The sequence below is a fragment of the Vulpes vulpes genome, chromosome 10, assembly GCF_048418805.1.
Source record: "Vulpes vulpes isolate BD-2025 chromosome 10, VulVul3, whole genome shotgun sequence".
NCBI classification, from domain to species: domain Eukaryota; kingdom Metazoa; phylum Chordata; class Mammalia; order Carnivora; family Canidae; genus Vulpes; species Vulpes vulpes.
The window spans coordinates 9,819,661-9,838,247 of NC_132789.1; the positions used below are offsets into that span (position 1 = coordinate 9,819,661).

The window sequence follows — 18,587 nt, forward strand, 5'->3', positions numbered from 1 at the left end:
GTTGTTGAACCTCAGGCTGGTGAGCAAGCACTACCTACCAAGCACAGGCTTTTCCTTTACCAGCTAATTAAAGTCTGAATTCAAGAACAATAGTGGTTTAGGGGTATTAATATATATAAACACAAAAGGAGGAGCTGTCCCAAAGTCTGGAGGTCAAAAGTGCTGAAGTCAAGGACAGTGGGTATCCTCTCTTTTCCTATTCCTGCCAGTTGATATTAATTGCCTTGGAATTCTTAAAGAAAGTCTCTTCTAATACTCTTCTTTTGTAATATAACAAAAGCTACATAATTCTGGCTTCAGTTTTGACAATATGACCTGTCACTTCTATTTAACATATCTTAATTGTTTAGCAATGTGAAATGGACAATGAACTACTCCTTACTGGGTAGTTCAAAGCACCGTTATTTCTAAATGACTCATGGGACACCAAAGGCATTTTCTTCAGTCTTCAAGAACAATTTTAGAAATCCATTTATTCTCAAAAATGCTAAATCTTAGGGATGCCTGGATGATGCATTCAGTTAAGCATCAGCCTCTTTATTTCATCTTAGGTCATAATTCAAGGCCCTGGGATCTAGCCCTGAGTCAGGCTTCAGGCTCAGCATAGATTCTACTTGGTTTTCTCTCTCTCCCACTCCCTCTCCTCCCCCGCCCCCACACACCATTACATCTCCCACACTATGCACATGCACTCTCTCTCTCTCTCTCAAATAAATAAATAAATCTTTTTTTTTTTAAAGGTACTGTATCTTGGGGAAGTGGGGCTAGATGGTGATGGGTATTAAAGAGGGCACTTTGTTATCATAAGCACTGGGTGCTATATGTATGTGATAAATCCCTGAATTCTATTCCTGAAACCAATACTGCACTGTATGTTAGCTAACTAGAATTTAAATTTAAAAATAAAAGTACTGAATCTTTTTAATGGCGGGGGCTGGGGCACCTGGCTGCTCAGTAGTAGGAGCATGCGACTCTTGATCTCAGAGTTATGAGTTCAAGCCCCACAATGGGCACAGAGATTACTTCAATAAATGAATAAAACTTAAAAAAAAAAAATCTGCAGGCAGCTGCTGTTGCAGAGAGTCATACGTAATAAGCCAAAAATTGTGAGCCCTGGCTGGATTCAGTTCCTACTCTCAATCACCCTTATTTCATCCTTGCCTTCTGAAAATATATACTGGAGGGTATGATAACATACACCATGAGGAAATGGAAATAGAGTCCTACCTCTGCCACTCAACACCTGTGTGACCTTTGGGAACTCAGTGTCTTCAGCTCAAAGTGAGGTATTCTCTAGCAATGGTTAAGACAGTAAGCTTGGGACACTGGGGTTCAGATCCTAACCCCATCAAATGTTAGCTGAGTGACCTCAGGTAAATTAGACAACATGAACAAAGCCCCATTTTTCTCATCTGTGGGGGAAAAGGAGGAGGGGGTGCAGAACTGGAAAAAAACTATCCACCTCATGAGAATGTGTGAAAATTGAATGAGATAAGCCATGTGAAGGGCCAGTCGCAGAGCCGACATAATAATCAGTCTATACACATTAGCTATTATTTCCCACCTCACAGGGTTGTTGCTAGAATCAAATGAGACATGAGTAAAGCATCATACAAATTTATAAAAGCAGGACCAGAAATACCAGAAATAAAGTTGCCCCGTCCTCCAAAAAAGTTGAGTGATCTCAGCCATGTGGAGAAACCTCCATTTACAGTAACATCTACACTATAAACGCGAGGTCTAGTTTGGCAAAAACCACTGACCTTGAAGCCTTCCTTACCATTAAGAGAGACCAACCACCCATGAGAGAGAGGAACTACCACAGTCCAATTACAGAACATCTCAGTTACTGAAAAGGTGTTCCTCCCTGACTCAAATCTGTTTTTCACAACATCAAGGATGACATCAAGGTCTTAAAGCCTGGGGTTAAGAGAAGCGTTATGGAGGAGGATCTATTTTACAAGCACATGGGAAGCTGCAGAGAAAACCAGAGAAGCTGCGGAGAGGAGAAGCCCTGCAGCAGCCCTGCATGCCCCTCTGACAAGAGCTAACACGGGCTCTTCACCGCTATTTTGGGCCCACGACCCCCACCCCCCACCCCGCCTCCCACGTGCGCCCAGCGCAGCTGTTTCCCCACCAAAAGGCTCTGGATTGGGGGCCTCGAATCCGACCTGCTCCTGACTCGATCTGGGTGACCTTGCATCAGCCCCTTCCCCTCTTTGGGTCCGTTTTTCCATGTGCACCGAGCACAGCTAGTCAGACCACCCCCTAGGCTCGATTCTCGTAAGTAAAAACTCTTTAGTGATGAATTTTCCCTCAAGTAGTGTCGCACCCTCACGCTGGAGCCAGCTTTCACCTGGCTCGGGATCCACCTGAGATCCTGGGAATCCCTTGGTGCGGCACTAACAACGCAGCCAGAGTGTCTCTCAGGGCCTGCAAGTCAGGCCAGCTCTGCCGACCTGACCCTGCCTGGACCGCGCCGCTGCCAGCACAGGGCTTAGGAAGGCCCGGCCGGCACCTACGCGAGGCCCGTGGCTGCGGCCTAGAGGTCCGCGCGGCCCGCCCCCCGCGCCCGCCAGTTCCGCGCCTGCCCCCTCATCACCCCGCCTGGACCTTCGCCCCGGCCTCAGCAGCCCTCGACGCGTCCCGCCGACAACAGGCTGGCCCCAGACACTCACCGTAAATGGGCCGGAGGCGCCTGTCGTTAGGGTCCTGCACATGGCCCCGCGTCGCCATGATGACAAGCGCAGAACCGCAATGCGCACGCGCGGGGCAGGCCCTCGGGAACGGGCTGTTAAAGGGCCAGCGCTGATCTCGCTCTTCTATCGCGATAGTCGCGGAGCTGCGACTGAACGCCCCGCGCGGAAAGGGAATTCCCCGGGACCCCGGACCCCCACCCGCACCGCAGTGGCTTCTCGGATAGGAAACTTCGCTCCTTTGGCCTGATGGAATCGACCTGGGTGGAACAGACGGCTGTTGGTATTGAAATCCCTTCCGAATCACGTACTGGTGGGTAGTGAGGAAAGGAGGGGAGAAACTCGCTCAAAACTGGGGCTCGGCTGCTCCTGCTTGTCGTATTTATCCTCAGTCCAAGGAGGACCAGCCAGACTTGTCTTTGACTAACTGTTGAGGAACCAGAAACTCCTCTGGGAGATTGACCCAAGGGACAATAAGAAAAGGGGGGCTGATCAGGGGTGCCTGACTCGCCCAATAGGGACAGCATGCGACTCTAGATCTTGGGCTTGATGAGCTCAAGCCCCTGGTAGGACGCAGCTTACTTTAAAAATGGGGGGGGGGGGGGGGTGCACCTGGGTGGCTCAGTCGGTGAAGCGTCTGCCTTCCACTGAGGTCATAATCCCGGGGTCCTGGGTTCAAGCCCCAACCTGGCTCCCTGCGCAGGGGGGAGCCTGCTTCTCTCTTTCCCTCTGCCTGCTGCTCTCCCTGCTTGTGCGCTCTCTCTCTGTCAAATAAATAAATAAAATCTTAAAAAAAAAAAAAAAAAAAAAAGGGATCCCTGGGTGGTGCAGCGGTTTAGCGCCTGCCTTTGGCCCAGGGCGCGATCCTGGAGACCCGGGATCGAATCCCACGTCGGGCTCTCGGTGCATGGAGCCTGCTTCTCCCTCTGCCTGTGTCTCTGCGCCTCTCTCTCCCTCTGTGACTATCATAAACAAATAAAAATTTAAAAAAAATAAAAGGAAGGGGGTTGTGGAATGCTGATCAACAGTAAAAATCTGCCTGAAATGTTCAGGATCCCTTCACCCCTCATCTGGGGTTTAGCCAGCTAAAAAGCATCCTAGATTAATAGTAATCCAGTCAGTTTGTCAATTATACATCAGTAAAGCTGGAGGGAAAAAGTAATTCAATGCATACAATACATAGTTATTGAATACGGATTATGTGCCCTGCTTTGTTTTAGGCCCGAAGGCTACATCAATAGACAAGAGTTTTCATGGAGCTTTACTTCTGATGGGAGAGACAAAGAAAATAGCAAATGAGGTGGTGATAAACGATTCTGGGAAAAGTAAAACAGGGACAGGGGAGTGGAGGAGGGAGGCAATTTTATATGTATAATGTGGTCAGGGAAAGCCTAGTTGAAAAAGTGACAGTTGCCAAAGACTTGGAGTAGGAGGAGGAGGGAGCCATTAGGTGTGCCAGGCTCAGCAGAGTCATAATCTAAGGTAAGGCCACACTAGTCACTATGATTCAAACTCAGGTCTTTCTGAGAACCAGAGTGATCCTGTGCACTGCAGTGTCTCCAAGTGTCAGCTATGACCAGATAGGGTTGACACCTTCTACTGATGTTCCTTCCCTCTCCCTTTCTGAGCTTTTTAGCATCCAAGAAAATGACTCTCCAACTTTAGTGCTCCTCAGAATCCCTTGGGGAACTTGATAAACATGAGTTTCCTGGATTCTACTGCCAGAGATGCTAATTCAAACAAAGAACCGCTCTTTGAAAAATAGTAATTAGAAGCACCTGGATGGCTCAGTCAGTGAACCATCTGCCTGCCTTCAGCTCAGGTCATGATCCCAAGGTCCTCGGATCAAGCCCCAAATCAGGCTTCCTGCTCAGCAACGAGTCTGCTTCTCCCTCTCCCCCTGCCTCTCTCTTTGGCTTGTGTTCTCTCTTGTTCACTTTCTCTCTCAAATAAATAAATAAAATCATTTAAAAAAAAAATACTAATTAGGGCAGCCCGGGTGGCTCAGTGGTTTAGCGCCGCCTTCAGCCCAGGGCGTGATCTTGGAGGCCCAAGATCGAGTCCCATGTCGGGCTCCCTGCAAAGAGCCTGCTTCTCCCTCTGCCTCTCTCTCTCTTTTTCTCTCTCTCTCTCTCTGTCTCTAATAAATAATTAAATAAAATCCTTTAAAAAATACTAATTAAAGGATCTAGATCAATAGTTTTTATTTACTTTTTTTTAATATTTTATTTTTAAGTAATCTCTACAGCCAACATGGGGTTTGAACTTAGAATCCTGAGATCAAGAATTGCATACTCGAAAAAAAGAACCACATGCTCTACCAACTAAAACAGCCAGGCACCCCTCAAAAGTCTTTGGTATCTACCATAACAGCAAGCTAACAACTGCTATTAAAATTTAAATATAAAAAATAATAAAATAAAATAAAATTTAAATATGCATGCCTACAAAAAAAATAGTGGTAATAGTAATAATAATAATAATAGCGTGTGTTTACTGAGCACTTATGTGCCAGAGACTGCTAAATAAGCTCTTTTACATACATCTTTTCATTTTGCTCTTATAAACTGGTGGAATAGATACCATTTCAATCCTCATTTTAAAATGAGAATTTTGAAATATAGATATATTAGGTAATTTGCCCAAGATCACACAGTAAATCTGTGGTAGAATGTGTGGTAGTCTCACTCCCAAATCCACACTCTGGAATTATTGACGAGTTTCCAAAAAGTTAAATATAGAAAAGGAAAAATAACTTCTCAGTTGAGAAACCTGGTAAGAACCTCCTTATATAAGTGATCAAAGTTAATATTACTGGTGATAATTCATGTTCATGCCATATACCCCAATATGAGATGATAAGAAAGGAACTTCCATAGTATTTTTTCCAGAAAACCCATAAACCCAGAGTACTCATGAGGAAAACATTAAACAAATCCAATTTGAGTGATATTCTATAAAATGTCTGACCAGTACTCTTCAAAACTCTCAAGGCATGAAAGATAAGGAAACACCACAGCCCGGGTGGCTCAGCAGTTTAGTGCCGCCTTCGGCCCAGGACATGATCCTGGGGACCTGAGATCAAGTCCCACATCGGGCTCCCTGCATGGAGCCTGCTTCTCCCTCTGCCTGTGTCTCTGCCCCTCTCTGTGTCTCTCAAGAATAAATAAATAAGGAGGAGGGCGGGGGGTGGGGGTGAATGGGTGACGGGCATTGAGGGGGGCACTTGACGGGATGAGCACTGGGTGTTATTCTGTATGTTGGTAAATTGAACACCAATAAAAAATAAATTTATTATAAAAATATATATATAACAGAAAAAAATAAATAAATGCATCACTTTTAATTATTGGGAAGAGCTATTTTTTAAAAAAGTAGAAACTCTCAGCTGAATTCTGTCCCAAGGCTAGCTAAAAGAGAAAATTCAGTAGTGAGTGCATGGAGAAATTCTTACAGAGAATGGAAAGCTCTCCAACAAAGATAGAATCTGTGATCCTCATGGGAAATCATTCCTAAGGCTGAGGAGTTTTTAAAATAACCCAGATAGGGGTGCCTGGCTGTTTCAGTCAGTGCACAGTGCAACTCTTGATCTCTGGATTGTAAATTCAAGCCCAATGTTGAGTGTAGAGATTACTTAAAAATAAAAATCTTTGGGATACCTGGATGGCTCAGTCAGTTGGGCATCTGAGTCTTGGTTTCAGCTCAGGTTGTAATCCTGGGATCATGGGATCTGGCTCCATGTCGGGCACCACACTCAGCTTGGAGTCTCCTTGAGATTCTCTCTTCCTCTCCCTCTGCCCCTCCCCCTACTTTCTCTCTCATTCTCTCTAAATAAATAAATAAATAAATAAATAAATAAATAAAATCTTTTTAAAGATTAAAATCTTTTAAAAGTAAACAAAATACTCCTGATAGAGAGGTAGGCATTTCAGGGAAATGGTTTTCTTCTAGGGCAGTGGTTCTCAAAGTGTGGTCCTTAGCAACATACGCATCATGTGGAAACTTGTGAGAAATGGAAAGTTTTAGGCACTGATGCAGACCTGCTGAATCAGAAACTCTAGGAGTAGGGCCTAGCAATCTGTATTGTTAGAAATTGATTCTCTGGTGATTTAGACTCTGACAAAACTTGGATTCTTTGACTATTTTTTTTAAGATATATTTATTTGAGAAAGAGTACAGAGAGAAGGGGCAGAAGGAGAGAGAGAATCTCAAACAGACTCCATGTCAAGCTCAGAGCGCGATGTGGGGCTCTTTCACAATGCTGAGATCATGACCTGAGCTGAAATCAAGAGTTGGATGCTTAAGTGACTAAGCCGCCACCCCTGGACTCTTTGACTTTAGATCAGAGGTAGGCAAACTGACCTGTAGGCCAAATCTAGCTTTCTACCTGTTTTTGTATAACCTTAAGCTAAGAATGGTTTTTTATCTTTTTTAATGGTGGGCAAAAAAAATCTAAATAAAAATGGTATTTCATGACATGTGAAAATTATATAAATTCAAAGGTCAGTGTCCATAAATAAAATTGTATGTAACACAGCTGAACCTATTTATTTATGCATTGTCTACAGCTGCTTTGGTGCTACAAAGGGAGCATTGAATAGTTAAAACAGAGACCCAAGGCTAAAACACTTCTGTATGGTCCTTTACAGAAAAAGTTTGTCAACTCCTGCTCTAGTAGAAATGCCAGGTAAATGATAGAATGTTGGGTAAAATACAATGTAATATTTGGAAGTACTTACACTAAAATGATATTCACTATTTGTCTGATATAAACATTTAACCAGATATCCTGTATTTTTATTTGCTAAATCTGGCAGCCCTGTCCTAGTGGGGAGAATTTCATGCTCCCCAAATTCTGCTAAACAGCAAGAATAAAGGGCAAGAGTCTAGGTAAACTGACCCCAGGATTATTCTGAGATGATTTGCCAAGTATGATCAGGCTAAGGTTGAGCTTTGAGATGAGGGAGGAGGGCTGGGTCTCATCTTTGGCACAAATGAAAGAGCTGGTGACTCACCTGTATTTTAAGAATTTCCCAGAATGGAAAAATACAGCACCTTCAAGTAGGGGCACCTATGAGGCTCCTGGCCAGGACCATGGTTACTCAGATCATTCTCAGGTTACCTTTGTTGGCCTTGCCCCAGAAGAATACTGACAGGCTCAGCACTGTTCCCTGAACTTGGCAAAGCCTGAGCATTGTGGACCTCCTTAACACAGGCCTCTAGATCCTTGAGTCACTGTTGTTGGTAGAGTATATTTCCCTTCTCCCCAAAAGCCTGTTGGCATCCAAGTGAGATGAATTGGCCTTTCTCTTTTCTCATTCCTATCCCTTGTCCTCAGCACGTAAGGCTGAAGCAGTGACCTGGCTCTGGGTCTGTCCTTACCTGCTCCTGGGAGGCAGCCTCCACACCCTTTGGCAAACCTGAGTCATTTCAGGTGACAAAGGAGATGACCTCAAAGGAGCCAAAAGCCCATTCTGCTTGCTGTACAATTTGGAACTCCATTTTTAGAGCTGACATTAACGGGAAATACTTGGCATACAGCAGGTGCTCATTCAATGGTAGTTTCCATTTCTTTGACTTAGAACAAGTTACACCCTTCATTCTTCTCCTTTTTGGTGGCAGATTCGTTCTGGTGAAAAACTCACTCAAGGGCAGTGAGGCTTATGGGTGCATTGTGCCTGAATAGCTGGGTAATGTGGGAAGGGGGGCCACATTACTTGGATATACTGGTTATATCTCCACCCAATGACTTTTCTAGGTTTTTTTGGCTTTCTTTTCCATCTTGATGGATATGTTGTTGGGGGTTTTTTAAGTTTATTTGTTTATTTATTTATTTTAGTAATCCCTACATCCAACGTGGGACTCGAACTCACAACCCTGAGATCAGGGGACACATGCTCTTCTGACTAAGCCAGCCAGGTGCTCCTTTGATGGATAGGTTTCAATACCTAACCCTAACCCTTCACAGAATAAAAGTGATATATTTCACAGTTGATTTCCTGCACTTTGACAATAGAATAAACAGCTTAATTTCTGGCTCTAAAATCAAACAGACTTGGGTCCAAACACTTAGCATAGAGAAGGCTGAAAGTACAAAGAAAGGCACAGAACTAAAGGTAAATAGAGTTCAAGGCAAAGAAACACAGATCTGGGAGATAAGAGTTTGAAGAATCAGGGTCATGATCTTGGTTTAGCCAGTAATTCCCAGTATGAACCTGGGCCTCACACATTTTTCTCATCAGAGATCTAGCTCCTGGCTGTCCACCCAGGCACATCCACTTCTGTCCACCAGGTGGCACACAAATGCCAAATTGCCCAGGCTACTTCCCAAATTCAGAAGGGATAGATCTTACTATAATTACTTTTTTTCTTTTCTTTTCTTTTCTTTTCTTTTCTTTTCTTTTTTTTCTTTTCTCTTCTCTTCTCTTCTCTTCTCTTTTCTTCTTTCTTTTCTTTTCTTTCTTTCTTTCTTTTTTTTTTTTTTGTAAGCCTATGCCCAACATGGGGCTTGAACTCATGACCCTAATGTGGAGGCCGAGAAAAATTAAGGCCATCCCACCTAAAGTTTAGCATTAGCACAAGTACAGCCCTCTTAGGCCCCTGTGAATAAGAGCCGAACTTTACAGGAAAAACTGCAGAATGTCCTCGGCAGGGAATCCCATATCAGAAAGACAACAGAGCTCAGAATTGTCCTTGGCAGAGAATCCTATATCAGAAAGACAACAGAGGCCACCCCGTGGTAGAAAGTCCCATATTAGGGCAGCCCTGGTGGCGCAGTGGTTTGGCGCCGCCTGCCGCCTGGGGTATGATCCTGGAGACCTGGGATCTAGTCCCACGTTGGGCTCCCTGCATGAAGCCTGCTTCTCCCTTTGCCTGTGTCTCTGCCTCTCTCTCTCTGTCTTTTGGGAATAAATAAAATCTTTAAAAAGATAAAATAAAAGTACTTTGAGTTCTCCTAGTATTTTTATGGTTTCATTTTTAACATTTTAATCTTTGATTGATTTAGAATTTATTTCAGTGTGAATAATGAAGTAGAGTTCCAATTTGATCTTTCCCAGTTCCTCCAAACCTCATTTATTGAATAATCCATCTTTTTCACAAAGCACATGCCACCTTTATCATACAGTAAATTTTCATATGCACTTGTGTCTAGTCATGAAACAGTTTACAGGCTCCTTTCAAGGGCAGATCGAAGCTGGGGTCACAAATAAGGAATTTGCCAAACTAGGTGGATTTGATGTTCTGAGTCTGGACTTTCTCTATACTGCCTCTGAACTGCTGAACTCAGAGCCCTGTCTGCTGCATTTGGCTGATAGTATGCCAAGAAGTTGGATCTCAATTTAAAATGAAGGAGTCTTGAAATAACTCAATCGGAGAAAGATAATTATCATATGGTTTCACTCATATGTGGAATATAAGAAATAATGAATGGGATTATAAGGGAAAGGAGGGAAGCTGAGTGGGGAAAAATTAGAAAGGAAGACAAAAACCATGAGACTCCTGACTCTGGGGAACAAAGAGTTGCAGAAGGGGAGGAGTGAGGGATGAGGTCACTGGTTAAGGAGGGCATAGGATGTGATGAGCACTAGGTGTTATACTATATGTTGGCAAATTGAATTTAAATAAAAATGTATAAATAAATAAATGAAGGAGTCTCTGGGAAGTAGTGATACTGTGTGGTCAATTTTCTGGTAAGATAAAGTATAAGAGATTAAAACCAGTCAGGAAATTCATTTGCAAACTGATTCTAAACTTTGTATACAAATGCAAATGATCTAAAATAGCCAAAATAAAGATTTTGAAAAAAGGAACACAGGAGGGAGATTTACATTACCAGATTTCAAGCCTATCTTAAAGCTACCATCATTAAGATAGTGTGGTATTGGTTTGAGATAGACAAATAGATTAGTAGTAGAACAGCATCCAGTTAATAGATTCCTACTGATTGGCCACTGGATTTATGACAAAGGCTCAAGTGCAATTTAAAAGAAAAGAATCTTCCCCTTAGTAAATGGAGCAATAGGATATCAAAAAACAAGACAGAAAAACTCTTTATTCCCTACCTCACACCATACACAAATATAAATTCAAAATGGATCATAGACCTAAATGTAAAAGATAAAACAATAAGACTTCTAGAAGAAAACATTAAAAAAGAAAATCTTTGTGGTGAGGTAGGCAAAGGTTTCTTAAACAGGCATAAGTATCATTAGTCATAATAGGTAATTATTCTCTTCAACATTTATTGAATGCCTACCGCGTGCCCCACCCTATACTAGGTTCCAGCCATGCCCATGGAAAAAATGTCAGCCTGGTCTTCCAGGAACTGGTCCAGTGTAATGGGACAGATAGGTGCCTACTTGAGACAACAATATTGTAGCTTTCTAGGGCTCCTAGAGTAATCGCAGGAAGCAATAGGGGCCAGAGAGGTGCCTTACCCAGAGTTCTGGGAAGGTTTCTTGGAGTGTGTGAAATCAAACCAACCCCCGAAGGATGAGGGAAATCAGACAAGTTGTAGCAGAAATGGTGTTTAAGAAGTCCTGGTGGACACAGGGGTGGGTAGGTAAAATAAGATATTCAGTCTGGTGGGGAGCAGGTGGATGGGACTAGATAATAGTTTCAAGAATATGTCTGGATTGTTAATTTTTCTTAAATTGATAATTTAAGCCAGAGGGTTCTCTAATTTCACTGAGCACAATAATCATCCACAAACTTTTGAAATGAATATTCTGGGACCCCACCACAGAAATTTGTATCCAGTAAGTAGGAAGTGGGCCTGGGCACCTGCATTTTTTACAAACATTTTCCTTGCCCCCAAAGATGTTAATCCTTCCAGCCCTCAAACCATTCTTTGAAAAATACTATTTAAGCATTAGTGTTTTCCCCTCTAGGAAATGAGAAGTAGGCAGCATGGGGGTGAAAGAACAGAGAGATTTCCTGGAAAAGCACAATGCAAGTGATCCTAAGAGTGTCTCCCCTCAACACCAGAAGGGCACTGTGCGAGGATCTGAGGGATGAGGAAGCCATCAGGCAAACGGAGCAGCAGCTCCTGAGAATTCTGCCTAGTAACCAGGCACTCTGGAAAGTTTCCCAGCATGCTCTGAGGACTCAGGTGCAATCTCCATTCTCCTTATGTGTGAACAAATTCAGATGTCAGTTGAGTTTTCTAGCCCCCTGCTTCAGAATTGACAAAACAAAGTAAACAGATTGGGACCTGGCATCTTGATTAGGAAACTGGTTTCTTTTTTCTTTTTAAAGATTTATTTATTTAGTCATGAGAGAGAGACACAGGCAGAGAGAGAAGCAGTCTCCTCGCAGGGAGCCTGATGTGGGACTCGATCCCCGGACCCAGGATCACGCCCTGAGCCAAAGGAAGACGTTCAACCGCTGAGCCAGCCAGCGTCCCAGGAAACTGGTTTCTAGGGGCACCTGGCTGGCTCAGTCCATTAAGTGCCTGCCTTCAGCTCAGTCATGACCCTAGGGTCCTGGAATCAAGCCCCATATAAGGCTCTCTGCTCAGCGAGGAGCCTGCTTCTCCCTTTCCCTCTGCCTGCCACTGTGCCTGCTTGTGCTCCCTCTCTCAAATAAATAAATATCTAGATAGATAGATAACTTTAAAAAAAAAAAGGAAATTGGTTTCTAGCAGTGGTTTCACAAGTATTTCTCCAAAATAGATGAATATACTTGTGACCATTGCAAAATAACAGACAAAATGTATGTTTAAAGCCCTTCCTGGGCAGCCCTGGTGGCACAGCGGTTTAGTGCCACCTGCAGCCCAGGGTATGATCCTGGAGACCCTTGATCGAGTCCCACGTCGGGCTCCCTGCATGGAACCTACTTCTCCCTCTGCCTGTGTTTCTGCCTGCCTCTCTCTCTCTCTCTCTCTCTCTGTCTCTCACTAATAAATAAATAAAATCTTAATTTAAAAAAAAAAGCCCTTCCTGAAAGTCCTATATCCATCAACAGAGTAAATGTGTATAGTGAGTTCCCTTCCTGTGGCAGACACTGTTTCTTACCTCCCTAATAGTTACCTACATCCCTCTGACTCCCTAGCAGATGCCCTATTTTCTCTTTCCAGCTTGTCAATTGCCTAAGACCCTCTTGGTATTCATCAGGTGGCCAGCTAATGACATCCCCTCGGGTTACTGAAAAAATACAAGAAGATGGAACCCCAAAATTTGTAGATGGAAAAAAATGGGACAAACTGTAAGTACCTGAGAATCACCAACTCACAAGAACTGGAAATATTTACATACACATAGGTGGCTGGAACTTTTAATAAGTGAAAGCTAAATAAATGTATATCATACAACTCAGCCCAGCAATTCCGTTCTTAGCCGTATACCCAATAGAAATGAATGTAATTTATTTATTTTTAAATATTTTATTTATTTATTCATGAGAGACCCACAGAGAAAGGCAGACATAGGCAGAGGGAGAAGCAGGCTCCATGCATTTTATTCAGATTTATTCGATCCCAGAACCCCAGGATCATGACCTGAGCCAAAGGCAGACATTCAACCCCTGAGCCACCCAGGCATCCCATGAATGTTATGTTTAATCAAAAGCAAGAATATCCAGGAGCACCTGGGTGGCTTAGCCAGTTAAGCATCTGACTCTTGATCTCAGCTCAGGTCTTGATCTCAGGGTCGAGAGTTCAGACCACACCATGGGCTCCATGCTGGGTGTGGAGCCTACTTAAAAACAAACCAAAAAAAAAAAAAAAAAAAAAGCAATAATATTCATACTTGGCCAAAATAGAAACAAACCAACTGTACATCAACAATGAATGAGCTAATAAATTGTAATATACTGTAAGTAATATACTCTATACTAATTGTCATATACTGTAACTAATAAAATATGGAATACTATACAACAATGAAAACGCACACTCTAAGGCTACGTGCAAGAACATGGGTGAATATAACAATCAAAATATTGCATGATGGGGATCCCTGGGTGGCGCAGTGGTTTAGCGCCTGCCTTTGGCCCAGAGCGCGATCCTGGAGACCTGGGATCGAATCCCACGTTGGGCTCCCGGTGCATGGAGCCTGCTTCTCCCTCTGCCTGTGTCTCTGCCTCTCTCGCGCTCTCTCTCTCTCTGTGACTATCATAAATAAATAAAAATTTAAAAAAATATATTGCATGAAAGAAGTCAGACAAAAAAGAGTATATACAGGATCATTTTACTTACATCACATTTAAGAACAAGCAAAAACTAGTCATAAATAGTAGAAGTCAGAAAACTAGTTACCTTGTGGAGGTTGATAAATAGGAATGGAGCCTAAAGGAACTTTCTGGTGCTAGAAATCTATTTCTTTTTTTTTATTTTATTTTTTTTTATGTTTTATTTATTTGGGGGGGCAGAGGAGGGGCAGAGGGAGTGACAGTCTTAAGCAAACTCCATACTGAGCATGGAGCCCAACATGGGGCTAGATCTCATGATCCTGGGATCACAACCTGAGCCAAAACCAAGAGTCAGATGCTCAACCTACTGTGCCACCCAGGCGCACCCTTGAAATCTATTTCTTGACCTGGGTGATAGCACAATGAGTGTACACATATGGAAAAATTCATCATGCAAACTCTACTCCCAGATGGAACTTCTCCTAGCAAAATGAAAATGTATATCCACAGAAAAACTAGTATGCAAATGTTCACAGCAGGATTATTCATAATAGAGAAAAGTAGAAATAGCCCTTTATTAGTTTGTTAGAGCTGCCATAACAAAGTACCACAAACTGATCAGCTTAAACAGCAGAAATGGCTGTTCTCACAGTTCTGGAGGCTGGAAGTCTGATATCAAGGTATCAAGTGAACTGGTTTCCTCCAAGGCCTCTCTCTCCTTGGCTTGTAATTGGCTGTCTTCTCCCTGTAACTTGACATGGTCTTCTCTCTGTACATTTGGATCCTAATTTCTTCTTGTTCTGAAGACACTAATCACTGGCTTAGAGCCTACCTTTCTGACATCATTTTATTCAATTACATCTTTAAAAACCCTGTCTCCAAATACAGTCATGTTCTGAGTACTGTGGATTAGGACTTCAACACAGGAACTTTTGAAGGACACAGATCAGCCCTTAACAAACTCAAATGTCCATCAACTGATAAACAGAAAAATAAAATGTGGTATATCCATTATAATGGAATATCATTCAGCTGTAAAAAGGAATAAAGGACTGATCCATGTTACAACATGGATGGATTTTGAAAACATCATGCTAGGGGCACGTGGGTGTCTCAGTTGACTAAGCATCTGCCTTAGGCTCAGGTTATGATCACAGTGACCACAGAGTCCTGGGACCAAGCCCTGCACTGGGCTCTCTGCTCCATGGAGAGTCTGCTTCTCCCTCTCCCCCTTGCTCATGCTCTCTCTTGCTATCTCTTTTTCTCTTTCAAATAAATAATAAATAAAATCTTTTTAAAAAATCATGCTGGAAAAAAAAAATCATGCTGGGCACCTGGGTAGCTCAGTTGGTTAAGCATCTGCCTTTTTTTTTTTTTTTAAGATTTATTTATTTATTCATTCAGAGAGCGAGAGAGAGAGAGGCAGAGACAGGCAGAGGGAGAAGCAGGCCCCATGCAGGGAGCCCGATGCGGGACTCGATCCTGGGTCTCCAGAATCACGCCCTGGGCTGCAGGCGGCGCTAAACCGCTGCACCACTGGGGCTGCCCAAGCATCTGCCTTTGAGTCAGGTCATGATCTTGGGGTCCTCAGATCGAGCCCCAAGTTGGGCTCTCTGCTCCGTGGGGTGTCTGCTTCTCCTTCTCACTTTCCCTCTGTGCTTTCCACCCTCCCCCATCTCTCTCTCAGATAAATAAACAAAAAAATCATGCTAAGTTAAAGACGCCAGTCACAAAAGTGTACATATTATGTAATTCCATTGATGTGAAATGTCCAGAACAGGCAAATCCAAGGAGACACAAACTAGATTAGGGGTCTCCTGGTCAGAAGTAGAAATAAAGGAGAAATAGGGAGTGACTATTCATAATCTCCAAGGTTTGTTTTGGGATAGCAAAAATATTCTAGAATTAAAGGGTGCCTGAAAAAAAAAAAGGGTGCCTGGCTGGCTCCATCAGAAGAACATCTGACTCTTGATCTGAGGGTTGTGAGTTCAAGTCCCACACTGGGTTTGGAGCCTACTTAAAAAAGATAAAGGGGTGCCTGGGTGGCTCAGCCAGTTAAGCATATGCCTTTGGCTCAGGTCATGATCCTAGGGTGCTAGGATCAAGCTCTGTGTTGGCTTCCTTGCTTAGCATGGAGCCAGCTTCTCCTCTCTTCTCCCTGCTTGTGCTCCTGGGTAGCTCAGTTGGTCTTTTTTTTTTTTTTTTTTCAGTTGGTCTTCTTAAACACATAAATAAAATCTTAAAAAATGAGTTTATTTTTTAAGATTTTATTTATTTATTCATGAGAGACACACACAGAGAGAGGCAGAGACACAGGCAGAGGGAGAAGCAGGCTCCATGCAGGGAGCCGGACGTGGGACTCGATCCCGCGACTCCAGGATCATGCCCTGGGCTGAAGGCAGGCGCTAAACTGCTGAGCCACCCAGGGATCCCTAAAAAAAAAAAAAAAAAAAATGTTTTTTAAATAAAATCTTTTAAACAATATATTCTAGAATTACATTGTGGTGATAACTGCACAATTTTCAATTTTGTGAATAAGCTTAAAACCATAAAACACGCCAGCGGAGCGGAAATCACTCTGTGAGGCAGTGGCGATGGTGGCAGTGAGAGGATGAACAACAAGTTCGACGCATTGAAAGATGATGACTGTGGGGACCATGATCAGAATGAAGAAAACAGCACACAGAAAGATGATGAGAAGGAAAAAACAGAACGAGACAAAAGTCAGGGCAGCAGTAAGAGGAAGGCTGTTTCCCTGGGCCAGCAGAGCATCCCCTGCAGTACAACTATACTTTCTGGTACTCCAGAACTCCTGGCCGTCCCACCAGCTCACAGAGCTATGAACAGAATATCAAACAGATCAGCACCTTTGCCTCTGTGGAGCAGTTCTGGAGGTTTTATAGCCACATGGTACGTCCCGGGGACCTGACAGGCCACAGTGACTTCCATCTCTTCAAAGAAGGAATTAAGCCCATTTGGGGGATGATGCAAATAAAAATGGTGGCAAGTGGATTATTCGACTGCGAAAGGGCTTGGCATCCTGTTGCTGGGAGAATCTCATCCTGGCCATGTTGGGGGAACAGTTCATGGTTGGGGAGGAGATCTGTGGGGCTGTGGTCTCTGTCCGGTTTGAGGAGGACATTATTTCAATATGGAATAAGACTGCCAGTGACCAAGCAACCACAGCCCGCATCCGGGATACCCTTCGGTGAGTGCTTAACCTACCTCCCAACACCATTATGGAGTACAAAACCCACACCGACAGCATCGAAATGCCAGGCAGGCTGGGCCCCCAAAGGCTCCTTTTTCAAAACCTCTGGAAGTCGCAGTTGAATGTGCCATGACCCTCTCCCTCTCTGGATGGTACCATCGTTGAAGCTGGCATCATTGGAGTCTCTTGTTCTGTTGGCATGCTACCTGGAAGATGCTTCTGTCCTGGACAAAAGGAATTGGAAGAGCATTTTATGTTTTTTGTTTTTTTAAAGATTTTATTTATTATTTATTCATGATAGAGAGAGAGAGAGAGAGAGGCAGAGACACAGGCAGAAGGAGAAGCAGGCTCCATGCAGGGAGCCCCACGTGGGACTCGATCCCAGGACTCCAGGATTGCGCCCTGGGCCAAAGGCAGGCGCCAAACCACTGAGCCACCCAGGGATCCCCGCATTTTATGTTTTAAGAACAGGCTGATACACAGCAGCTACAACAGCTGAGATCACTTAATAAATGGTGCTAAACTAAAACAAAAAAAACAAAACAAAACAAAAAAACATAAAACACTTTTTTTTATTAAGATTTTAATTATTTGAGAGAGCATGAGCAGGAAGGAAAGGCAGAGGGAGAAGGAGACTCTCCTCTGAGCAGGGAGCCTGATGTAGGGCTCCATCCCAGGACCCCGGAGTCACGACCTGAACAGAAGGCAGACACTTAACCAACTGAGCCACCCAGGTGCCCCCACAAAGCACTTTAAATGGGTTAATTGTGAGATATGTGAATTGTATTTCCAATAAAGATGTTATAAAATATTCATTGCATGATACACTTAAGATTTATGCACTTTATTGTGTGTCACTATAGCCCAATACACATTAAAACAAAATAATAATAATCCTTTCCACCAGAGGATTTGAGAAGGTTGGCAGAGATAGAAGGTGTTGGGGATGCTGGTTTACCAAGATCTGGGGAACCAGGGACTCACTCCCAATGGTGTTGCCCCTTGCCACAGCTAAAACAGTGAATGGGGGGCGGGGGTTGCTGAGGTGGCTCAGTTGGTTATGTGGTGAAGCATCTGCCTTTGGCTCAGGTCATGATCCCAGGGTCCAGTGATGGAGCCCTACATTGGGCCCTGCTCAGTGGAGAGCCTGCTTCTCCCTCCCTCTGCTGCTCCCCTTGCTTATGTCCTCTTTCTCTCTGTCAAATAAACGGTTACAGTCTTAAAAAAAATAATTTAAAATATTTTTTTAAATAATTAAAAAATAATGTTGGACAGGGGCACCTGGGTGGCTCAGCTGGTTAAGCATCTGCCTTTAGCTCAGTTCATGATCCCACCGTCCTGGGATGAAGCCCTGCCTCAGGCTCCCTGCTCATTGGGGAGCCTGCTGCTCCCTCTCCCTCTGCTGCTCCCCTGCTTGTGCTCTCTTGCTCTCTCTCTCGCTCGCTCTCTCAAATAAATAACATCTTTTTTTTAAATATTGTATGAAAAGTATTAAAAAACAAAAAAAGCAGTGACAGGAAGGTCAAGCATGGAGAGGATGGGGCCAGTGA

At 43.5% G+C, this 18,587-nt stretch overlaps 2 protein-coding genes and 1 pseudogene across 5 annotated transcripts in view; 2 read left to right on the forward strand and 1 right to left on the reverse strand.

The window, feature by feature from the left end:
• NAA25 (N-alpha-acetyltransferase 25, NatB auxiliary subunit) overlaps positions 1-2,932 on the reverse strand; it is a 75,455-nt gene extending 72,523 nt beyond the window's left edge. Inside the window, exon 1 of the mRNA XM_026018861.2 lies at positions 2,679-2,932. Coding sequence (XP_025874646.1) covers positions 2,679-2,736 — 58 coding nt within the window. The 5' untranslated portion in view covers positions 2,737-2,932. The remainder of the gene's footprint in view (positions 1-2,678) is intronic.
• TRAFD1 (TRAF-type zinc finger domain containing 1) overlaps positions 2,825-18,587 on the forward strand; it is a 48,370-nt gene continuing 32,607 nt past the window's right edge. For 2 of the 4 annotated variants that reach the window (XM_026018862.2, XM_072725152.1), the window contains exons 1-2: positions 2,916-3,009; positions 12,812-12,902. In XM_026018862.2, coding sequence (XP_025874647.1) covers positions 2,946-3,009; positions 12,812-12,902 — 155 coding nt within the window. In that variant the 5' untranslated portion in view covers positions 2,916-2,945. Of the gene's footprint in view, positions 3,010-12,811; positions 12,903-18,587 lie in introns of all 4 variants that reach the window. The other 2 variants (XM_072725150.1, XM_072725151.1) reach the window with 2 other exon arrangements.
• On the forward strand, positions 12,819-17,285 carry LOC112935231 (eukaryotic translation initiation factor 4E type 2 pseudogene; annotated as a pseudogene).